Genomic DNA, 25,670 nt, shown 5'->3' with positions numbered 1-25,670 from the left:
TCAAGTTATCGGACCCTTCACATAAAGTATAAGGCCTGTTAGACTGTGCCAGACCAAAAACCACTACTTTCAAACCAAAACCCTTCATGGAATCCTTGAGCTATTCATCAAAGACATTATCCAAGGAAATCTGAGGCTGATGAAGCCCAATGGAAAGCATTCATCTTCCTGTTCTCTTAAACGCCTCCTGCTTATGTAACGCTAGATTATTGTTCTGAATGGAATCTCGTCCTGCTCTTACCTCACACTCGAAACCAAACACACACATACGACGTGTGTGAAACCCATACGGTATGTTCACATGCTACAAAGGCATTCCAGGCCTTCCTGTGTGCGGTGAGTACGGCCGTAAGCGAGGTTAAAAGAGCGCCATCAGGGAATAATATAGTGCTCAACGCAGGCAGACAGCTAAAATTAGAGCATATTTGTTCAGCGTGAGTATCAAATGTCAAGTTGACAGAAAGCAGACAGCTTTGTGAGGTTAAACACTGATGGGTGGAGGACTAGTGACGGGCGAACGGCGAGGGAAACTTCAGGAGAAGAAACTGAAGAGGGGTTTTTTAACCCAAATTTGAGTCAAATATGGACAAACCCAGCTGTTGGGTTATATTTTTAAATAAAATGTTTAACCTAACGGTTGGGTTTGTCCATGTATGGACTAAATTTGGGTTAAAACAATCCTGCATTTTTTTATAGTGTATCGGTTTCCGTCTGGTGCTGTAGTTAAAGACACACAACGGAATTGTGAAAGGCCAGTTTTGTTTTGCTATCTGTTACCAAAAAAGGAGCATGAGGCGGTTCAGAAAGACAGGAACAGACTTTGAAAAACACCTACCGTTTCCTTCCTCTGATAAATCGTTTACTCTGGACCAAAACCTAGCGAGATGCCTTGTTGTCTACTGACTATATAGGCTGCTGTCTACTTAATCAGCATTTTAAATGGAACAGAACCACAAAAGTCAGAGCATTAATTAACCATAATTAGATTTAAGGCGAGACACTACAGACAAACTTTTTTATGCATCTGTCAATTTGAAATTTTGGGCATTTATTAAGTGTTTTTTCAGACTAGTGAAAAGAAAACATTCAAAATACACTTTAAACTCAATCTTTTAGATCACTTTATCTATTTGCGTCTTTAGATTTCCATTACAGTATATATTTTTAAAGGCTGTTTTCTCAAAATGAGTTTTTCTTCCTACATTGAGCCAGAAATCTCCACTTCAGTAGCACTTACACACACCAAACTTTACAGAATAATTCTTACCTATATTCTGAAGGTTTTTACTGAGGTGTTTGTTCAAATATAATTTTCTGGATTTTATACAACATTTTATTCCTAAAAAAATGTATTATTTATCAGTCCACAAATCAGAAAATACTTTCAACAGCCAAAATTAAATAAATTGAGATATCCAAATTCCCCCTGTAAAACACTGACTCTAATATATATTTAAAAAAAAAGTTTAACCTGACTTCATCCAATGTTCAGATTTTTGGCATAGAAATGTATGCAAATGAGTGCATATATAATTAGATAACGTCTCATTTGCATATTTAAACATATTTCAGAAAACAAAAAAGGTTTGCAATTATAAATGTAATCAATCAACTAGTGAAGTATGGTGATATCTATTAGTATTTTTTTATTTATTACCCTATTCACCTGGGGTGTCTTGCCTTTATTCATTTGAATGGAATAATGGAGCTTGTGCAATGCAATGCATTCTGGGATTGTCCCTCTGTTAATGACATCAATGCAGGCTTTAAATATGGGCTTCATGTCAGGAATGCATCTATGATGCCCTGTAGTTAAGCAGTTCAATGGGTTTCGGCACAGAGACTTTCTTTGCATAATATTTCATTGGCGTCAAGTCGTGCAAATCTAGAAAAGCCAAAAGCAGTTAATCGCATGAATAGGAGGTAGCATATGATTCAAAATGCTTGAATGATAATGAAAAATGTGTTTGTGCTGTTTTTATTGGTGCATTTCACAGTGCTAGCATCTGATTAAACTTGCCTGTTATCAAGAGACAGGTTGTGTACTGATTCAGTGTGATGCAAAGCATGCACCAACACTCATGCTAATTAATCAAATCACTTGCACGAGATGGAAGCAACGATAAAAAGGCATTGCATAATCATGCATCAGACACGATCGCTTTAGTTACGTCATTCTGGGACCAACCACAGAGATGTGGTGAAAAGCACAACATTTCTACAAGCAGTCACAACTACAACTGTGTTTCAATTACAGATGACACAATTTGTCATGAAGTTCATAAATCACTTCAAGTGCCACTATTATGCCATTTTGCTATATGCTATAAGTTTCCAAATGTTGTTTTGGAGTCTCCTACAACACGTCCACAAAACAGTTTAATTTCCTCATAATTTACATTGCACATCACCACAAATTCAATGATTCTCAAAAGACTCGTCAGATTAATCAATCTCTCTAAATCCCTCCTTTCCACGAGCTGCTCTGCTCTGATTGGCCAGACAGCTCAGTCTGTTGTGATTGGTTTACCACCAGGGTTTCCCGCAGCACTTTGTTACTAAGGCGGCCGCCTAAGCAACACACGCCTGCCGCCTTAACTACGTCGTCAAAAAAATTATATGAGCGATATCCGCCGAGTTACTCTGTCCTGTTTTCTCCATTTCAATCTTTAAATATGTGATAAGCCTTCGTGTTCGCTTCAGTCTTGTAATCAGCGCGTTCTTCCACAGCGGCGCCAAGCACGTCAGAACAAACAGAAGACATGGTGTGTGTGTGTGTGTGTGTTCATCTGAGCCTCATTGGTCTGTCACTGCTCGTCAATGTCAGAATATTTGAGATGACCAATCAAATCAAAGTAGGCGGGCTTTATGTTCGCAGCGCGAATTTTAGTAGAGAGCGACTCATAGACAGGAGCGACTCGACGCACTTCAGTTTCAGTCGGTCAAGTGCGAGAAGATGTAAGTTGCTAAACTAAACATTTCCTATTTGACAGTTTTTTTTAGGTCATAAATGTTAAACGAATCACAAAAATAATCAGGCAAACTAATAAACCTTTGTCTATTTTCGCCATTTTGAACTGAAAATAGACCACTATGTGACGTGACTCATGTAATGTAACCTTAGCCTAATAATTAGTTTACTGTCATTGTGAGGGGACAAGACACATTAACCAGGGTACCTGCGGGATCTTAAAAGCATTGAAAAATAATCTCAAATTAAGGCCTTACAAGCCTTGAATTTGGTATACAAAGTCTTGGATTTCGTTACAAAAGTATTATATATATTTTTTTATTACTAGGATTTACTAGAATTAAGTTCAACTACGACAAGCGTAGTTTGTCGTCTGAAATAGGAAAGTTTCAGTTTAATCCGCTGTGGCCACAAATGCCAGAATTCAATAATTTAACCCCCAAATCAGAGCTTTTCTGTTAAAAGAACTTGTTTTCTACCCAGTCTTTTCAATAGTAGCTGGCAACCATGCGCGCGCGTTCTCTAACTTACACTGTGTTTTCAGATCATCCGCGCTTCTTGAGCAGACAAGCTGGAGTTCAGAAATCTTCATTTGAGATTTTCAACTTAAATTGAAGTGTCATTCAGTCGGTCTATGTTCTGTCACGAGCCGCTTGCGCTGTTTGTGCGAAAAAATGCAGGCTGATATCCAGCAGTGTTTTTAATGTTGATGCAATGTTTCCCGAATATCCACACGATTTCAAATGTGACATTGATTTTATACAACAGTTAAAAAAACAAAACAAAAGGGTAACATTAAGTGATTTACTACATTTAAAACAGTATAGTCAGGCTTATTGCTCTATTTTGCAACGAAATCTGTGGCTTTGAACGAATCGTGAGATTCAATGAATGACTCGGATGACACACATAAAGACAATGAATTACCGCCACCTACTGGCGATTTTAATACAATATTTTTATTAATATTAAACGATTTTTAACATTGCCTATTTATTGAACATTTTTTTATTTAATGAATTTTTTATTTTTTAAAGGAATTACAAAGGTAAAAAAATGAAATGGAAAAATTGATTAAAGGGGGCAAATATTGTCCCTTTATGGAAAAGGTGTGACTGCAGATTAAGTGGAAGAGGGGTACGGCACTCTAAAAAATTGGAGAACCACGGATAACATTACTATCAGATGTAATGTTATTACCTTGACAAACTAAAAAGATATAAGACTCAAGTTTCAGTATTTGTCTTAATTTGTGTCAGGAGTTATGCAATTTCCTCCTGGACCCCTGACGACCCCAATACAAGTCAAACACCCCCCCCCCCCACCCCCACCCCCCACACCCCCCCCACACACACCACCACCCGACCCGACCCGACCCACCACCACCTTAACTAAAACATTTTCTGCGGGAAACCCTGTTTACCACTTACGAGAATTGGTTTCGAGCATCGAAAACAAAAACGCCCATTGCCATAACGTCAGCTCTGCGTGTCCTGAGGCTTCCTACACCGTAAACTAAAGACCGTAACGAACAATGACGTAGATTTTATGGTGAAACACTAGAAGAACTAGTTATTCAACCCGAACCTCCAGGACACCTCAAACAGGAGAAACTGTTTCTCAGTGATACGCTACTTAGTTTGAGGTACATTATGAGATGTTGCCTCAATGATGGAGTTCATGTCCATCAACAAACCGATTATTTTACTTGTACTAATTTATTTACAGAGTATTTTTCTAACATATCGCGGTGAACATGTGGAAACTGTATCAATAACAGTGTATACATTAGCCGAGCTCTAGCGTGAATGACTGATGTAACAAACGTTAGTAAAACAAATCTTGCTCCATGCTTAATCTTTCTTCAAAGTAGTGAGAAGGACAGACAATCTGCATTAATAGACACAGTTTTAGGTAATAGTGGCCCACAACTGATTAGCAGAAGCATTTCAGTAAGACAGTAATAATGTGAGTTAGCCAGTTAGCAGGAGACCAACACAATATAAATCTCAAAAGTAAGTATTTTGAACACCATCTTTCAAGAGCAAGCGGTTTGCGAATCCTGCATTGAACTCCGAGATTTGAGAAGTCGTCAGTAAAATAAAGGGAACACAGCAAAAGTTTAGGATTATACTGCTGTGGTATCGTGGTAAAGATGATTTTTAACCACTGATTCTTCACATGCTCGTCCTTGGGCAGTGAAATAAAAAACTGGCTTTACCCTTACATTGTATAGCAAAGCGTCTTCTCGACATGATGCTATCCAGTGTCCACAGGAATCAGCTGCCGGTTTGAGGTTCACGTTTCCCTGGTGTCTGCGCGCGCAATACGTGAGCGGGCAATATGCTAATGTTTCGTCTTGACGTCACAACGAAACGGCTTGTGAATCGTTTGAAAAACGACAAGCTACGCCGCTCTCACGCACACACCATGTTCTCACGCAGTGAAAAATACATCGCGCATCAGAGAGGAGACTGACAATACGCTGACAGACAGGACAGACCAGGTTACTTTTCAGTTACTTTTGATATTAAACATTAAACAAAGCCTCACCTTTCAAATTTGGTCATTTTTAAAAAGAAATTTAAACAATAAATACCGTTTTGTGGCTCTTTAATGTGTCGTGACAGATCGCTGTAGAGCCTCAGTTAAAGCTGCTCGTGAACCGATCATCTCTTCCTTCTAGTTCATTTATAGCATCAAATAAACATGAATGAACATAAGAAGGAATGTTATTTTAACCGTGGAAAGGCGTCAGTTTATTCAGTTTTCAAGTTAAAATCCTCCCATGTTAATCTACTAACTCTCCTGACTGCTTTGTCGGACAAAATGGCGGATGGCGAAGTATGATTGGTCAGATCACCTGTCAATCAAGCTCCCTGCGAAGGGTCAATTATCCAAAACGAAAAGCCTGCAAGTGATTTAAAGTTTTATTCCATGTTTGGTGTTAAACACCTTTTAAAGAGCCCATATTGTGGCCTCTTACAAAGTCTTGAAGTTTTTAGGCTCTACTAGAACAGGTTTTCCTACTTGAATGTTGATTATTTTCCCCATATTCTCCATTGTTACAGCTCCTCTCTTCCCAGTCGCTCTGTTGTGTTTCTGTACAACTCGCTGCTTAACTATCATAGTTCGAAGCATGATTTAAGAAATCAACTAACTAGTCACGACTGTTTCTCGAAACCGTATTGTCGTAAATTGGGTCATTCAAATACGTTGGTTAATGTCACGCATGCGGTGGAGTAATAACTACTTTTAATTAACCTGTTTAATTAATGTTTTGCTATAAATTACGGACATGGCATTTGAAGACCATTTCTCATTTTTAAACTAAACGACAAAAATGACATTAGTATGTATTTTAAAATAAAGATATAGATTATACTGAATGTCAGCTTGCTTATTTTGCTCATCCTTGATGAGTATTTATTGAGTCCACATGTCATGCACACAAAAAACTGCTTCTAACCACAGGATGAGAGCTGTCGCTCCAAACACAACTTTGCGATGCGATGTTGCGAAATATTGTGAATATTTGTTAGAAGTATGGTTTTGGGAAACACCGATTCGTTGAACTATCCTGATAACGACGGAACTTGCGACCATAGTTGGGTAACAATGCTTTTGGGAAACACATCCCTTTTCAATTCCTGTCTCTATGAAGCCCCTCCTTCTGAAAAGCATACTGGTCCTCTGATTGGTCGGCTGGAGCAATGTGTTGTGATTGGTCGAGTGCGTTTAGGAAATGTCCCACCCCTTCCCATAACCGCCAGTTTAACACACTACTCACTCAACCAGGCCCCGCCCCTTTATTCTGCATATGAATTATTTAAATGAGGAATATTGTGACGTGTTCGTTCCCGGAAGAAATTCAAGACTACAATGGAGGCGTTTCAGGAGTTCAGAAACACTGACACTGATATGTAGAGAAGAACTCTGTAACTTTGCAGAGAAACAAATTTGCATGCATAGAAACACTCAAAAATTGTTTCTACACTATAAAATGGAAAGTTTGAATTACTCGCATTAAAAGACTCTTTGTATGTACAGTACAGTCGGATAATTTAAGCTTTTTCTACTCCTGAACCGAAACAGCAGTAAAGGAAAACCATCAATTCTTGCTCAACATTGCTCCCATTATTTATCTTATTTTAACAGGCTTGGATAAAATCAGTCCAAATAAACCATTCCACTCCCCACATCGAGCCGGATCCCTCCCAGATCTGAAGGTCAGACGCCTCCGAAGGTCACGGACAAGCAAATATTATGAGGAACCAAGAGCATCAGTGGATCATGGGAGCAACGATGCAAAGCGTTCGCTCGCTGAGTAAATGGTTTACACAGACATTCTTCTAGGGCTCTTAAAATAGAGTATTAGTGTTTTGTCTAAGAAAGAGAGGAAAGAACGTATTAAATTTCATGTTGATAAATTGGGTCTCAGATGCATTTAGAAAAATCTCCTAAGGCCCATGTGTTATTCAAACCAGACTCCAGCGCGTTCCCTAGTTTTCCTTTATTAACGGAAACAATTACACAGAACAAAGCCTCTGAAAGATTCTGAACAACTGTTTTGCCTTGAGGTTTAGTTGATCTACACTCACCACATTGTTAAATCAAACTTAGACCCATAACACACACACACACACACACACGTCTCATTTCAGACGAGCTTCTCCTTCCTGCGGCACATAAAGATGTCAAGACGCTCCAGATCCAGGGTTCATCGACTCCAAGGACATAATCAGAAACTCAATCAAACAAAATGACAAAAACACTTCCTTTACACATCAGATGCAACTTCAGGACTTTCTGCCTTGGGCGCGAAACGTACTTTATGCAAATACATGAATGCAAACACTTCTAGCTATGCAAGTGCAGTAGAAAGAAATATTTATAAAGTCCTCACATTCTTTTTTTATATATCAAACGTAAATGTATGTCCCTGTTACACAATTTTCCTGGTTAAATAATTCAAATATCTTTAATGTAACTCGACACCCTCGCCTCATTTAGTATGCACAGTTCTATGAATATGCAAATGAGCCCCGCCTCCACTCACTCACTCACTCACTCAGAGATCCACTGGTTGACGATCACACGTTGATCTGATTGGTTACAAGGTAGTTTGTGACGTGATAAACACCAGTGATTTCAAACCGTGTTTTTGAGACTGTCTTTGGTTTTGACTGGATTTCGTAAGTTGCGCATTATGGGCAAGTAGAGACTGCGTATGGCCTTTGGCTGGAAGCTAAAATTGTACTTTGTAACGTGTTAAGTATGTATATTTTCTAACACAAACTCATCGTTTTGCTTCAGGTGGTCTTTATTAACCCCAAGGAGCCGTGTGGAGTTTGTTTACGATGGATGGATGGATGGACGTTTTTGAGCTTCAATCTGTTGGTTGCAATACACTGTCATTATAAAACTTGGAAGAGCCAGGATTTTTTTTGTATAACTCTGATTGTATTCGTCTGAAAGAAGAATGTCATATACACCTATAGCTTGAGGGTGAATAAATCATGGGCTAATTCTCATTTTAAAGTTAACTAATCCTTTAAGTGATAAAATTATTGACTACTGGGGGACTTTAAACTTTAAACATGTTAATAGCTTCGTTCCCTTTGAGTGCTGTGGTTTGTTACCGCCACAGTAATGCAAGAATGCATGATAAGTATGTAGAACGGAACTGATTGCTTGCAATGTTTTGAACAAACATCCATGTGTGTGTGTTTGCATAGAGTACGGTTCTGACCTTCCTCATCTCTCAGAGTCTGGGACTCGCAGACAAAGACGGCACTGTGGTTTAACGTCTGGCCCGTGACCAAGGCAATATCAACACTTCACCGTTGCTCCAAAAGCAACACTGGCAGCTGCCGTCTCAACTTCACCAAGCGATGAGATTAGCAGCAGGTTCCCGATGACAAAGGATCGGTCTTAATGCACAGAGGCATGCTGGGAAACCGAGGCAGTGTGAAGCGCTGATGCAAAGTGACTTATCTGACTGACTCCAGCCGGCAGCGTTCAGTTTGTTGACACTACACGCTTTTATAGCAGGACAAATCAAGAGAACATCCATTAACCACTTCTGAAAATCTGAGAAAAGGTTTGACTTTCACAACGAGACTGTCAGACTTTAATTCTTTAAGAAGTCTTACACATGAGAGTCATGTTACTCGAGTTGACAGTGACTAAGTTCTACTGTTTTCTAGCCCGACGCCTCCAGCTTTTATGTTCCTGATGGGTAATAAATCAAATGCTGAATATCTTTCTGTAAGTCACACTACTCTAAGACCAAACAAACTCAAAGATACTGAAAACCGGATCCAATATCCCTCAGTGTACTATAAGGTAGATGGATTATATTTAAGGATTTGCACGTTTGTTCAATTTCAAAAAAACAATAAAAAAAAAAGAACTAAATTAAACAAAATTAATAAATAAAATACCTATATAAATTATATATAATACATACAAACATGCTTCATTAATATTTTTGTTCATGTTTTAAATTAAATTTTATATTAACATTTTCTGTTTTCATTTAGAAGTTTTTGTAATCTTTTGTGTGTTTGTCAATTATAATAATTTTAGTTTCAAAAGTTTTAGTCAACCTAAATTAAACGATGAGATATAATTTGGCAACTAGCTGAAATAAGATATTTTATTTTAGTTCATTTTGATTTTATTTCTAGTAATGAAAATGTTTATGGTTTTAGTTTTAGATAACGATAACTAAATTAAAACAAATTAAAACAAATACACATAAATGACTAAACTAAATCAATTTTATTAAAATTTAGAAAATATTTTATAACAACTTAAATTAAAGTACATCATATATTAATCTCCAAGCATGTTCAGAATTACGATACACCAGTTATACTGTAGAACCAATTTAAGGCATTAATTTGTATATTTTTGGATCTGTAAAATGCAGATGACATTGGCAGTTTTTTGGCACATTGTATTGTTGGAAAACACTTCAAATAAATAATAATAATAAAGAATGCAAAAAATTAAAAAAAAATAATGTCTGATATCATTCAGCATTCACCAGTCACTGTGTCAGAACAGAAAAAAAGTTACCCCATACTCTTAAGTAAGAGCAGATGGGTTTATACGATTTGCGGCGAAAGCATTTATGGCATCCGTACGAAACTCAAGCAGCAGTTTTGGCTCGGCGTCTCTCGTAAAGTGGTTTTGTGCGACTGCGGCGTGAGTTTCAGGCCTCGACACATCCAGGGTGCGGCTCCGACTCAATCCACGGCTCAATCCAGCGCTGAGGAATGAGAATGTGAGAGGAAAATCTTTCTGTATGAATCAAAAGAAACCGGAGATAATTTCCCCCCGAAGCTGAAAAGCTTCATGCGACCAGACCAAATAAGGGATAACATGGATCTGGTTCCAGAGTTTTCCACTGCTGGTGTCAGTCCCTCGAGCTCCCCCACTCTCGGATGCCCGAGAGTATAAATAACTTCCTCTGACAGGAAGAGCCATTATCTCCCAGTGAAGCCTTGCTGTAAAAGCGTCACGGTTCCTCGTGTCCTATGGGTGGATGAGGCACAACACCACTTCAGTCTGTTGAATTAGTAGATCACCACACACCCCTTCTGAAAACATCCAGAGGCCTTATGAACACTATCTATCCGTCGTGCTTATCACAGCCGGTCGAAGTGCGGCGTTAGCAAAATTACTCATGAAAAATTTATTTTTAGGGACGTCTCAAGCTGATCTCGAAGTATTTTTAACTGATGATAAACTGGTGAGTGTTTTCTACTAACAACACGAGATGAATATGGGTAAAGACAATAAACTGTAAACAAATAAGGATGAAGTGTCCGTGACGTCACCTGTAGTGTTTCTGAAAAGCATTTTTGAAGCCCAAGGTGGGCGGAGCCGGCCGTCGTCATCTTGGAAGTACGTCACTCCCGGATAAACGAAAATGTGGCGGATTAGCTGAGGTGACGCTAACACACAGCAGACAAACGGCTAGTAGTGACATCAGGGGCAATCCACCTGTCACTCAAGTGGCCACGCCCTTAATTATGGAGAACTTTAAGGCTAAATATAATTTAAACGGATGAGTTATAAAAAATAAAAAATTCCCCCCCCCTCACAGTTTTCATGAAGGGCAAAATTAGGTATATAGACCAAAACCTTCTTCCAGGCTATAAACATCTTTTTTTTCTGCTGTAAAGTTGGGCATTTTAACATGGGGGTTTATGGGATTGACTCTTTTGGAGCCTGTCTCTAGTGGCTAGTCAATGAATTGCAGTTTAAGTCACTTCAGTGTTGGTTTTAAGAGAGAGACCGGAAGGTTGCCGCTTGGTTAAGACATGTTTTTTGGGGCGTTAAATAATAGCGCAAATACCAGTAAATCAACTAACGCAAACCTTTGTAAATCACGTTGCATGATTGATTTAAAAACGCTCAGCTCAAAAATACTGCGCCTGAAAGGGAAACTCCTATGCAATAAGGTCAGCCGCAGAAATAACCCTGTCCACGCCTTTTCAGCGCTTATATTCATAGTAAATCCTGACGGTAGCTTTTAGCGCCAAAATAGGTTTTGTGCTGACGGAAGCTGTTAGTAAATCTAGCGCAAAAATTCTTGTTTTTGTTACTTTGTAACGTTTATATTATTGCACTATCGTTCAAAAGTTTGGCAATTTTGAAATGTTCCTGAAAGTCTCTTCTGCTCACCAAGGCTGAATTTATTTTTTCAAAAATACAGTAAATACAGACAAAATTGTGAAATATTATTTCAATGTTAAACCGCTGTTTTCTATCTGAATATCTAGTAAAGTGTAATTTATTCCTGTGATCAAAGCTGAATTTTCAGCATCATTCAGTCCCTCCAGGATATCGCGGGCCTTTTTTGTGATTGTTGCGGCCTAAAATGCCTGATGTTGCGGCCACTTTTCTAAAAAGTTGCGATGGAAGTTGCGATTTTCTTTGGCATTTGTTTTTATATGTTAAAACAGCAAAGGTAGAGAGATGGGATTCTTCACCTCTGTAAAGATGAATGTGTATTTAAAATGGGTCATTTACAATTTTTTCAATACTTTTAACAAATTTCCTAAACTCTTAACACAGTTAGCACAGCATCCGTCTGTGTAAGCTATACTAGTAAAACATTTCTTGTTGCTTTAACACAAAATTCATACTATTAACACAAATTTAAAATGCTTGAACTTCTTTTACACACAAGCTCTATCTAACAAGACCAAAAAAATGGATTTTTACTGGCAAATTTACCAATGCTTTAACACTGGTATGCTTTAAGTATGTCAGAACAGATAACACCATGTTCTAAACCTAACCTTACAGGCCAAAGTCAAGGTAAACAGCTGTTTATAAACAAATGTATCCCCTGTATTTTATTCTATTGTTACTGAGAAACAGCTGATTGAATTATGCAAATATATAAATTTATTTTTATTTATTTTATTCATTGCAGCAATTCTGTCTCTGTCTTAGTTTTATCATTGCAGTAATCGTACATTCTATAAAGCACTCTGAGATGGGTCTTTTTTCATTGAATTTCTGCAGAAAAAGCCAACAAAACTGTAGAGAGGCTTCAAAAGAAACTGCAGTGCAAAACACAATCTATCATCAATACAATACACTGTCTGTTGTATAAGGGCAGACCTGAGACATAAAATACTGCAGTTTCTGTAATTCCATTTGATGTTAGTGTTTTTATGACATTGTGCTACGATTGACTAAATCTTCCTGTTGGACGAGAATATATATGTTAGTGTTTTGAAAAATTATTTGATTTTGAGGCATGTTTGTGTATTGTTGCTAGTGTATTATTGTATTTTGAAAATTAGTGTTGGAGTTTAGTTTACACTGTGTGATTTTGAGCTTGAAATTAACTGTTTTGCCAATTGTGTGTTGTAGGTGTGCTGGTGCGTTAAGAGTTTAGGAAATATGTTAAAAATATTGAAAAAAATTCATAGTGATTGTAAAAAACTGTATGTTGTAGAAATGTGAAATTATTTTTGAATTTGCCATTCCCAAGCCACGCCCTACCGGTAAGAGAGCGCAGTTAAACAACAAGGCTATCTACTAGTGAGTCTCCGTGACAAGTCTGTCCGGGATTTGGAGATCGCCAAAAATGTCCGGGATTCGGCTTTTTCGTTCTACAGTCGCCATTCATAAGGTTTACTGTGGCGAGCAGGACGAGACTGAGGGCCGCGGGAGAACGACGCGAGTGATTACTGATGAGCAACACCTGTGAGACGCACCGATCTGGTATCTCTCACGGAGGAGCGGGAATTTTCTTTTATTGTTATATATCTCTTTTGTGCATGTTATAGGTTTACAAAGTGAAAAAGCCCAAAGTCCACCCCAAAGGGACTTACCATGTCCCAGAGAAAACACTGTGCACCATCTGCTCTATTGTAGTCCAGCCTTTACTTCAGAGACAAATGTGCTCACTTTGTAACACACGTTATAATGCCCGCCTAGCTGCAAAACATGATGTTACATGTAACTTTGAAATGTGTTTTACTTTTACCTATTTTGTAAAAAAAGAGTGTGTCGCCCGTTGTGTGAGGAGAGTGAGCCGCTGCGTGAGGAAAGTGGACGACGCTTTGCAGGATACCGCAATGATTGGTCAAAGTTGCAGAAAAGTTGCGGTGATTGGTCAAAATTGCAAGCCGCACTGAATCAACGGGGATTCGTTGAAGTTGCGTTAATTGTTGCGATCGCAACACCGCAAAATCCTGGAGGGACTGATCATTACTCAATCATTACAGTCTTCAGTGTCACATGATCCTTCAGAAATCAGTATAATATGATGATTTGCTGCTCCAGAATCATTTCTGATTATTATCAATGTTGAAAACATTTGTGCTGCTTCATAATTAAGTGGATTCTTCGATGAACAGAAAGTTCAAAAGAACATTACAAATGTCTTGATTAATTTAATGCAATCTTACTGACTTCAAACTTTTGAACGGTGGTGTATATAAAATGTTTAAATATTTAATTTAAGTTAAAAAAGAATAAAATTAATGAATATGACTAAACCCGTGTAAACATAGTTAAATAAACATTGGGCTTCAAACAACAGTGACATTTTCCCAAAATATCTTGCCAGTAAATGAACTATCGCTTTAGCTCTCCGTTCAGATCTCAATCCACCACAGGACTTACACTATTTCTTCTCGTTCATTATGTAATGACGTGTGCATGGCATGCGAGGCCACTCTTTTCACTCCATGCCCAGTGGACAGCCAAGCCAAAATCCCATAAAAGGCCTGCCATTGTGGTGAAGCAACAGATATCAGGATGGATATCTACAACATCCCACAGTTTCCACTCCTGTCACTATCCATAACACACGATTAAGCCTTGGATATACAGAGCAACAGGTCAAAGAAGATCAGTACCAAATCACCCATGAGCAAACAACAGATATACTTAATACCAGTGTTGGGGGTAACTCATCACAAGTAACTAGAGTCACGTAATCAGATTACTTTTTCATGTAACTAGTAAAGTACTGCATTACTTTTTCAAATAAGTAACGCTAGTTACTTTTTCACATTTATTGACTGACAGCTCTCCTGTCCCCATGCTGAGAGAAATAAAGTGAGGAGGTGTTGTGTGTGCGCTGTGTAAACGTGATGGTTATTTTAGTTCCAGACTAAATGAACAAATACTTGTAGAATTTGAACGAAACATTCAGTATTCCTCAAAACGAATAAAAACAGTAAAATGCAATCTCAGAATTTTACGCAAATTTTTTATAATTAGCTATATTAAATCACACAAATATACTTTATGCATTTAACCTCACTTTATTTACCAATTTCTTTGCTGCTGAACTTCAATGATCTAATTCAACCATACTAATAAGCAAAAATTACTTTAGATTAGAAAAATAAGTGTTTAACTTCCTTCTCCTGAATCCTATTGTTCTTTAATCCAGAATGGCAGCAGCTGAAAGGTTTGTTTCTTCTGTACAGGCGTAAAGATGCATTTCCTTCAACCTGAGGCTTATTCATTTCACTTTCGGTGTGAAAAGACCTTAACATTTGCCAAAATTAAAACTTTTTTTGTTGTTTTTAAAAAACAAACAAGCAAGCAAGCCCGGGTGAGAAAAAGTAACACAAAAGTAATGTAAAGCATTCATAAAAATTAACGCAATTAGTTACTTTTTTGGGGAGTAATGCAATATTGTAATGCATTACTTTTAAAAGTAACTTTCCCCAACACTGGCTACTACATCCATACGGCACTAAGCATTCACCGTCGTACGGCTCGAGAACGGCCCTGCCAGCATCTCCTCACTAAGGCATGCCAGCCAGTGCTGACTGCCAAATCTGACCTCAGATTTATGGTCGCAGTGCATCCAGACAGATATTCCTGGGGTTTAAAGTCTCCGTATGAGTGTTAAGAGTGCAGCTGGCGCACTAGCTCCTGTGCTACAGATTCATATGATACATAACGTCCCTGTGAGCCCAGTGTTGCATGTGGACGCCAGGTGAGAGACCTGCATTTGGGGGCCGTTCAGGGACATGAAGATCAATGGGAAATGAGATGAATAAATGAGCCAGATGGCCTATGTTTAAGCAGAACTGATGGGTGAGGTTTTCTTGGCAAATAATATATCCGGCAAACCAAACACATTAACTTTGTGTCTTACTTGGACTTTATATGCATTTCCTGTGGCTGCAAACAGATGCCCTCTGGTAATATAACCTCTAATGTGCTATATTAAAAGAAATATCCTTCAATGATATTAAAAAAATGAAGTCAACATTCAACCAATTTTACGCCCATAAAAAAGGATTTGAGTGAAATAGTAGGCTATATGTTGTAAAAATAAAAATGGTAGATCTCTTCCATTGGTAATTAATGAGAAGAGAAAGGAGAAATGTTTGCATAGCAAATAGCCACAGAATAAAAAATAAAAAAAGTAATTGCGATTTTTTTATCACACAATTCTGACTTTTTTCCTCACAATTGCGAGTTTACATCTCGCAATTCTGACTTTATAACACAATTGGGAGATATAAAGTCAGAAGTTTAATATAACTCCGATTGTGTTCGGCTGAAAGAAGAAAGTTATATACTAAGGACACCGAGGATGGCTTGAGGGTGAGTAAATAAATTTTGGGACAAATTAGTCCTTTAATCTAGTCAGTAAAATGACTGACAACTATGTTAGTTGATGAAGAGCTCTTTGATTTTTGCCAAAGATTACAAAGATGAGATGGAAAATGTACATCATGATGACAATAAAAATACATTTAATTCAAACAATGTTGACAAATGTCAGTGCAGGAAAAAAAACTGAAGAAAAATTCAATTATTTTTTCAATGAATAGCAGACAAAAATGCACGTTTTTACACATTGTTTTTGCTAAGTGAATACATGTCTGAATTTTATGCATTGGAAATTTATTGGATCAATGAGACCAGAATAGGGCTGGGTATTGTTCAAAATCTTTTGATCCGGTGCCATTTTCGATACCGGTTCCTAACGATAGATTTTTCGATACCAATTTTATGAAATCCAATTTAACAAGATTACATAACACATTACCTCAGAAAAACATTGGTTTTATTTTTTCAGTTTGACTCATGCTCCTTTTAGCCAGTGCAATGCATTACACATGTTTTAATGTCACCTTTGATAACTTTAATGCATCCTATTCCTTACTGAAAAAAAATTCTGACTAACCAACACATTTTTGAACGGCAGTGTACATTCAGTAGAGTAGAGTTTGTGCGTGCACGCGCGAGTCTCATATGAGTGCGTGAAGAGTTCCGCGCGTCTTGTGTGTGTAGAGTTTGTGTGTATGTGCATTTCATATGTATTTGTTTGAGCACTGACGTTGACGAGTTAAGGCGAGACACGGCAGGCAAAAACATTGTGTTTTTTTCACTGGTCAATTTTGAGATTTTGAGATATTTGTCTTCAATAACATGTCTTCTTTCAGACTTGTGGTGAAAAAAAGTCAGAAATACACATTTAGGTCTTTATTTTACTACACTTTGTCTGTTTGCGTCTGTAGATTGCTCATAAATTCATCAAAAGTTGTCGTTATAAATCACCCCTCTGCTCCGCGATCGCAATCTGCACCGTCATCACACACACCGTTAGAAAGCTCTCTCTCTCTCGTGTACAATACTGCTGGATCCAAATATGGTCATTTCCTTTTTATCAGCAACCAATCACAAAACTAAAAGGGGGGATTTTACTCTAAATGTGCAATCTCATTGGCTGATGCTAAATCTTTAAAGCCCGTTTTCTCAAAATGACTTTTCTCTCTCACTCCAAGTCCGAAATCTCCACTTCAGTGGCACCTGTATACACCAAACTTTCCAGTCTTGTACCTAGTTATATTATGAAGACATTTACAGAGGGATTTGTAAATATATTATTCCTAACCTGATTTATATAACATTTTATTCCAAAAACATGTCGAAAATTAAAAATGTTAAGGCTATTGGCAGTATATTCTGATTTACAGGATAACAAAAGTAGATATCCATAAATCCCTCTGTAATTTTTTCCCCATCTAATATGTGAACACAATGAAAAAATAATTTTGAACCTGGCTTTATCCAATACTTTTTTAATATATGCAAATTAGCGCATATTTAATTAGATAATGTCTCATTTGCATATTTAAACATTAATATACAGAAAACTTATAATACATTTTTTTCTCATATTAATGTAGGTAATCAACTGACAAAGTTTGATGGTGAAATCTGCTAGTTAAAAAAAATTACCAATTCAGCTGTAGTGTCTCACCTTAACTCCTTAGGTATCGAAATCTGGAACCGAAACACATGCAATTTTTCCGTACTCGATAGTATCGAGGCAATTCGATCGGTACCTAAAAAGTATCGAACTCGGTACCCAGCCCTAGACCAGAATACAGTCAGACCTAAGAGTTTGCATTGCCAATAGCTGAAAAGCTTCCTATTGTTCTTTCATGCATCGCCTGAAACGCTGCTCAAAAATATGAATACAAGCTCTGTTCAAACAGGATAAGAGATTAGACAAAAGGTAAAGAGAGAGAGAAACAGTGAGCATGAGCAACATAACAGGGTCAATGGTATCGTGCCATCCCGAATCATCACTCAACAGCTTGATGGCACAACATGTTAAGAACGCACAGATCACATATAGAACATTATGTCTGTCATGCACCTATTATTGACATTTAAAGGGCAATTTAAAGTTGGCATGACATGTAAAGGTGACACTCACTTTGGAGATGGTGAGAGGCATGCTGAAGTCCTTGCCACCCTGAAGTCTGAAGCCCCAGGGGGAAGGTCCGATCAAGGACACGCTGTAGCTGTTGCTCATCGTGGACGGGTCACTGTCGCTGGGAGGTCGAGTTAAGCCAAAGTCCAATACACAGCCTGAGAAACAAGAGCAAAGACTTAAGTGTTGTTGTTACAGCAGGAGACAAAACATGATCTACTGATTGATGCCGTTGACACCTAAACACATTATTCTGCAACTTAAAGTCCCCCTGTGGTGAAAATCAAGCTTTTAAATGTTGTTTATATGTCTATGTGGTGTTTTTAATATGAATTTACACATAGTTTGTCTTAAAGCATAAGTCAACACCATTGCTGAGCATTTCCTCCTTAAAACTGCAGTGAACCAAAGACAGTCTCATAAACACGCTTTGAAATCGCTGGTGTTTCTGACGTCACAAACTACCTTGTAACCAATCAGATCAACGTGTGATGGTCAACAAGTGGATCTCTGAGCTGAGTGCGTGAGTGGAGGCGGGGCTTATTTGCATATTCATAAAACCGCGTATACTAAATGAGACAAGGGTGTTGAGTAAAATTCAAGATATTTTAAGGCATATTTTTCAAGGAAAAAACATTTAAATGTAATTTTGGTGATCAAAGATGAGATTTAATGGATAAAATAATTGACTACAGGGGGACTTTAAGACAAACTCATCTTGGAAGCATCAAAGGAGGTTATCCAGTTGGACGTGTCTTATGTGATATATATTGTCACGGCCTTGCCTGGCTCCTCCTCCTGGCTGTGTCTGTCTCCTACAGGTGAGCTGGGCACAGGTGTTTGGAGTTTGTGCTAATCAGTTCCTGGTCTGGGCCTTTAAAGATGCTTCAGATGAGACCGGGAGGAGAACCAGCCTCCGTTGCATTTCTCCCGCACCGTTTATGATTTTGTTTTGTTTATTTATTTCCGATTGCTTATATTTTTATTTCTTTTTCAAAGCCAACTTCAGTACTGGCTGAGCAAAGTTTATTCTGTTAACATTCTATTAATTTAATAAATATACTATATTCCTATTCCGTGTGTGTGGCCTTTCCCTACTCTGTTGCTTGCTTTGAGCCAGGCTCGTAACAGATTTGGGGATTTCGTCCGGGATTTTGAACCATCGATCGGTAAATATGCGTTTTTTTGCATTTCTCAATTGGGTTTGAGTAGTTGAATTGTAGGTCGTTTTGATTAGTGTGCCAAATTTGTAAACTGTATTCGGATCCTACGCTGATCCGGCGCAGTAAGGTTGATTGGGCATTTAACGCATGGTTATTGGGAAAGACACGCGGATCAGTTAATTAGGTTTTGAAAATTTTTTTGCAGTAGGCCTACGTTGGTGCGGGAGACAAAATTTGGTTCGTTTGTGCCTGGGCTTGTTTAAATACAGCCAGGTTATAGTATTAGGAGGTGGTTCATTGTTGGGTGGGTGCGGGCTGCGCTGTGTTTGCGAGACAAAAATAATTAATAATTAATTGGTGTAGTCATTGGAGCTTTACGAACCCCTGCAAAGTGCTTAACGCTTGTTTGTTATTTTTGTTTTTTGTTTTTGTGCTATACCCTGGGCGGAGGACACAGTCGTGGATGCCTGCTTTAACGACATTTTGTCGGGGAAGTTAGGTCCCGCTGATATAGTGTATTAAAAATCTCTGTTCTTGGGGTATGCATGAAGTGGATCGAAGTGTGCAGGGCAGCTCCGTTTATTTTGTCTCGTAGCTGCAGTGTGGTGGCCGCACTTACATTGATAAATGTGCTTAAAAAAATAATACTTTTTTGTTTTTTTTTTGTTTAGGGGTTAAAGAAAAGGGCAGAGTAAATAAATGGATACTTTGGATACATTTTTCGCTGCTCCATCAGATCAGGTTTTAGATACGTTGACTAAGGAGCAGTTGTGCGACGTTAGTGAACATTATAATTTTGAATTGGGCTTGAAGAAAAATGCGAAATTGGTGCAGATAAGGCAGGCTGTCAGAACTAAATTGGCTGAAAGAAAAATTCTCCCATCAATAGCTTCAATGGATGAGTTGGATCCTCAAGGTGCTTCAACGCCTTTGGCAACATTGGGTGAGTCTCGCAGTAATTTTGGTCTTACCTTTGAACAACAAAAAGAGTTGTTAGAAATGCAACAAAGAGAGAGAGAAGCCGAACGTAGAGAGAGAGAAGCTGAACGTGAAGCCGAACGTAGAGAGAAAGAAGCTGAACGTGAAGCCGAGCGTAGAGAGAGAGAAGCTGAACGTCAACTACAATTTGATTGAGAAGTGATAGAGAAATTGCCTTAGAACGGCTTAGGTTGATTGCAGAAGGGAAAATTACGGGTGATACCGGTGACGATGTTCCGACTGGACCAGCGCGCACTCCTGATATCTCTAATATGGCCAGATTGCTTCCAAGGTTTAGTGAGAAAGATCCGGATGTGTTCTTTTCACTGTTTGAAAGTGTGGCAGATGATCGTGGTTGGAGTGATCCTGAACGAACATTGTTACTCCAGAGCGTTCTAGTTGGAAAAGCGCAGGAGGCATTTATTGCTTTATCGGTGCCTGAAAGAAGGATTTATAAAAGTGTGAAAGATGCTGTGCTTAAAGTATATGAGTTAGTTCCAGAAGCATATAGACTGCGATTTCGTAATTGGAAGAAGGGAGAAAAGCAGACTTATACAGAGGTAGTAAGAGAGCTGAATTGTCATTTCAATCGTTGGTGTGCTGCAGTAGGCGTTTCTACCTTTGAAGAGTTGTGTAATTTAATTGTCTTAGAGCAATTTAGAAACATCCTCCCTGATCGAATTGCGGTATATATTAATGAGCGGAAGGTAAAAACAGCAGCAGATGCGGCAGTTTTATCTGATGAATACGTTTTAACGCACAGGCAAAATTTTAAAGAACACAATTCAGGAAGGGGTTACCGCGAGCAGCGCTTTGGACGTTACAGTGAACGTTCAGTATTTTCTAATACTCCAGCTAGTCAGTCTGTTGCCAAAGAACAGTCTCGTGGTAAGGCAGATCCGGATGCTTGTCATTACTGCTCAGAGAAGGGGCATTGGAAGAACGAGTGTCCGGTCTTGAGAGCAAGGGGCCAGAGGAGCAAATCTGGCGCGGCAAGACCTGTTGCTCTTGCCGTTTCGGATGTGCGCGCACGGTCTGAGTTCATCCCCACAGAGATTAGGTCCAAACCTGAAAGGGGTGTGGCCTCCTCTAACTTGTCCGCGGACAGCCTTGTGGGATCTAGCCCGTATAGCGGGTCTGATGTAATTGAAGCCAATGTTAATGATTACTCTCCTTTCATTACAGATGGTTTAGTATCATTGGTGGGCAGTTCTGCAAAGGTGCCAGTTAAAATTCTTAGAGATACGGGGGCTTGTGAATCTTTTCTTCTAGAGTCTGTTTTGCCTCTTTCTAGTGAGTCCAGCATGGGTAATGTTTTGGTGAGGGGAATTGGGTTGCAGGTTGTAACTGTTCCTCTGCATAGGATTGAGCTACAGTCAGACCTGGTTCGGGGTGAAGTTGTCATTGCCGTGCGCCATTCGTTGCCTATAGATGGTGTACATCTCATCTTGGGTAATAACTTGGCTGGAGAGCGTGTTTGGCGTGATGTACCACCTCCTGTGGTGGTTAAGAGTGTTCCATCTATCCCATCAGGTACTGATTGTAGCCTGCAGAGCTTACCTGAGGTGTTTACTGCCTGTGCAGTAACACGTGCCATGAACCGTGCCTCTGGAACTGAGGTTCTAGAGAAAATTTGTAAGCCTGAATTACAGCCTATTGTTTTGCCCAATGTGCCATCTTCCCTGTCATTTAGTGATTTTGTTGTAGCTCAGAAGGAGGATTCAACATTGAGTGAACTGTTTGCTGGGGTTTTGCCTCTTGAGGAGCGAGATAGTGCAGCGAGGGGTTATTTTGTTCAAGATGGGCTGTTGGTTCGTAAGTGGATGCCTCAGACTAAAGAGATGTTTGAGGATCCTGTTTTCCAGATAGTAGTGCCGGTGAAGTTTAGAGACTTGATACTACAGACGGCTCATGGTGATATAGCGGGCCATTTGGGTGTGCGGAAAACGTATGACAGACTTATGAAGTACTTCTATTGGCCTTGCCTAAAGAAGGATGTGGCATGCTTCATTAAGACCTGTCATACATGTCAGATAACGGGAAAGCCTAATCAGGTGATCAAGCCAGCTCCACTTTACCCTATTCCGGCTTTAGGGAACCCATTTGAGCATTTGCTAATCGACTGTGTTGGACCATTGCCTCCATCGAAGTCGGGGTGTGTTTACCTTTTGACTGTGATGTGTCAGGCCACCCGTTACCCCGCTGCCTATGCGTTACGTACAATTTCTACCAAGTCGGTGGTGAAGGCGCTCTCTCAGTTTATTTCCATCTTCGGCATCCCTCAGATTATTCAGAGTGACAGAGGCTCTAATTTTACATCACGTATGTTTTCAGAAGTGCTTGAGCAGCTGCGTATTAAACATCAGCTAAGTAGCGCTTATCACGCCCAGAGCCAAGGCGCTCTGGAGCGTTTTCACCAGACGCTCAAGTCACTGCTAAGAGGTTATTGTGTTCAGCTCAGTAAAGACTGGGAGGAAGGGCTTCCGTGGCTGTTGCTTGCAGCACGTGAGGTAACACAGGAAAGTACAGGTTTCTCACCTAATGATTTGGTGTTCGGCCATAGAGTTCATGGGCCTTTAGCTGTCCTGCAGGATAAGCTGAAGTGTCCTGAAAGTCATCCTAACTTGTTGGAGTATGTGAACGGCTTCCGCCGGAAATTGTTCTTAGCTTGTGAGATGGCTGTAGAAAATCTGACTAAGGCTCAGAAGAAAATGAAGAGTTGGTATGACCGCCGGGCTGAGCCGAGAGTGTTCAGTCCTGGAGATCAGGTTCTGGCGCTGTTGCCGATAGCCGGTTCTCCCTTTCTTGCTAGATACTCAGGTCCCTATACGGTAGTTCGGCAGGTTTCAGACCTGAATTATCTAGTTTCAACTCCTGACCGTAGGCGTAATACGCAACTCTGTCACATTAATCTTTTGAAACCCTATTACAGTAGGTCTTCGGTTTCTGGGGCAGCCGAGACTGGTGATCAGGTTAAGTCAGTTGCTTTGGCTGCAGTTGCTGGGATATCTAGCGTCTCTCCCCACATGGTGGCAGCGTGTGGTGATGAGGATGTGGTTAGCCCAGACGACTGTGTGCTCCAGCCTCGGTTGAAGAACTCAGAGAAGTTGTCTGATTTGGACACGATACTTGGGCATTTGTCCAAGGAGAGGGGATTAGCAGTTGAGTCGTTGATTTTTAACTTTCCTGCTTTATTTTCAGACACACCGTCGTGTACTCATTTGATCAAGCACGACATCGATGTGGGTGATTCTGAGCCGATAAGGCAGAGGTTCTATCGGGTGTCACTCGAGAAACAGCAGCACCTAGAGGCAGAGGTGAAGTATCTTCTGAATAATGGTTTGGCAGAACCCTCTTATTCTAGTTGGGCTTCGCCTTGCATTCTAGTTAGTAAACCTGACGGGACGTATAGATTTTGTACCGATTATCGGAAGTTAAATAACATCACAAAGCCAGATTCTTTTCCGCTCCCAAGGGTTGAAGACTGTGTTGACAGGGTAGGTTCGGCCAGGTTTGTAAGTAAGTTTGATTTACTTAAAGGCTACTATCAGGTTCCTTTGACACCTCGGGCTCAGGAGGTTTCAGCCTTCATAACGCCGTCTGGCCTGTATTCGTACTCTGTGATGAGCTTTGGGTTACGAAATGCGCCCGCCACATTTCAGAGACTAATGAACCGCGTAGTCTCTGGTTTACAGGGCTGTGCTGTTTATTTGGACGATGTGGTTGTGTATAGTGACGGGTGGTCTGAACATCTTGAGCGTATCCAGGCTCTTTTTAAACGGTTAGTTGAAGCTCGCCTCACTGTAAACCTCGCTAAATGCGAGTTTGCCCAGGCGACAGTTGTTTATTTGGGGAAGGTGGTGGGGCAGGGCCAGGTGAGGCCTGTGCATGCTAAGGTGGTGGCTATCGATAATTTCCCTATTCCAGCTACCAAACCTGAGCTCCGACGCTTTTTAGGAATGGTTGGGTATTATCGTGGGTTTTGTGCTAACTTTTCCACTGTTGTTGCCCCATTGACTGACCTTTTGAAGGGCCGTATTAAATTTGATTGGACTGCGATTTGTCAGGCCGCATTTGATAATGTGAAGTTGTTGTTAACATCTGCTCCTGTGTTAAGGGCTCCCCGCATGGACCAGTCATTCCAGATGCAGGTCGACACTAGCCACGTGGGTGCTGGGGCCGTACTCCTGCAGGGAGATGAGCAAGGGGTAGACCGGCCAGTGTGTTTCTTTTCAAAAAAGTTTAACCGTCACCAGTTAAATTACTCGACCATCGAAAAAGAAACACTGGCTTTAATATGGGGATTACAACACTTTGATGTTTATTTAAGTGGGGGTGCTGTTCCGGTTACCATTTATTCTGATCACAACCCATTAACGTTCTTATATTCTCTAAAGAGCCCAAGTCAGCGCCTTATGCGCTGGGTGTTATTTTTACAACCGTATAGCTTACTGATCCGGCACATTCGAGGTGTGGACAACGTCATGGCTGACGCCTTGTCCCGTGCCCCGTGTGAGCCGGAGTGAGTCAGTGTCTTGTCCTGGCTGTCTCTCTCTTGTATCTCTTTCTCTGCCTAGTCTCCTTAAATTTGGCTTTCCAGGTACCGGGACTTGCTGGAGCCTTGGGTTTGAGGGAGGGATTGAGTGGAGGGGTGGGGGGCCTATTGGACTCAAGTGACCATTTTGCATCTGCTTTGCCGGCTTGGGAGGAGTGGCCAAGCCATAACCCCTAGACAAAGTTGAGTATTTTTTTTGTTTATATCTGATGTTTATTCTTATATGGGGAAAGAAAAGAAGTGTGTAATTTTTCCAGAGTCTCTCTTTGAGAGGCCTCTGTCGTAAGGAGGGGGGTGTCACGGCCTTGCCTGGCTCCTCCTCCTGGCTGTGTCTGTCTCCTACAGGTGAGCTGGGCACAGGTGTTTGGAGTTTGTGCTAATCAGTTCCTGGTCTGGGCCTTTAAAGATGCTTCAGATGAGACCGGGAGGAGAACCAGCCTCCGTTGCATTTCTCCCGCACCGTTTATGATTTTGTTTTGTTTATTTATTTCCGATTGCTTATATTTTTATTTCTTTTTCAAAGCCAACTTCAGTACTGGCTGAGCAAAGTTTATTCTGTTAACATTCTATTAATTTAATAAACATACTATATTCCTATTCCGTGTGTGTGGCCTTTCCCTACTCTGTTGCTTGCTTTGAGCCAGGCTCGTAACAATATATATATATATATATATATATATATATATATATATATATATTTTTTTTTTTTTTTATATATAAACAAAATGCCAATATTTAGCTAAAATAGACAAATAGAGAAGAATC

At 39.7% G+C, this 25,670-nt stretch overlaps 1 protein-coding gene across 1 annotated transcript in view; it reads right to left on the bottom strand.

Annotated features, from left to right (window-relative positions):
• The window catches only part of pdlim5b (PDZ and LIM domain 5b), a 110,955-nt gene that overhangs the window by 79,219 nt on the left and 6,066 nt on the right, over nucleotides 1-25,670 (bottom strand). Inside the window, 1 exon segment of the mRNA XM_077243805.1 lies at nucleotides 18,213-18,367. Coding sequence (XP_077099920.1) covers nucleotides 18,213-18,311 — 99 coding nt within the window. The 5' untranslated portion in view covers nucleotides 18,312-18,367.

This window comes from Siphateles boraxobius, unplaced genomic scaffold (assembly GCF_051911475.1).
Source record: "Siphateles boraxobius isolate OS27281-9 unplaced genomic scaffold, OSU_SipBor_1 25, whole genome shotgun sequence".
Taxonomy (NCBI): Eukaryota; Metazoa; Chordata; class Actinopteri; order Cypriniformes; family Leuciscidae; genus Siphateles; species Siphateles boraxobius.
This window is presented reverse-complemented; position numbering and strand designations above follow the sequence as displayed.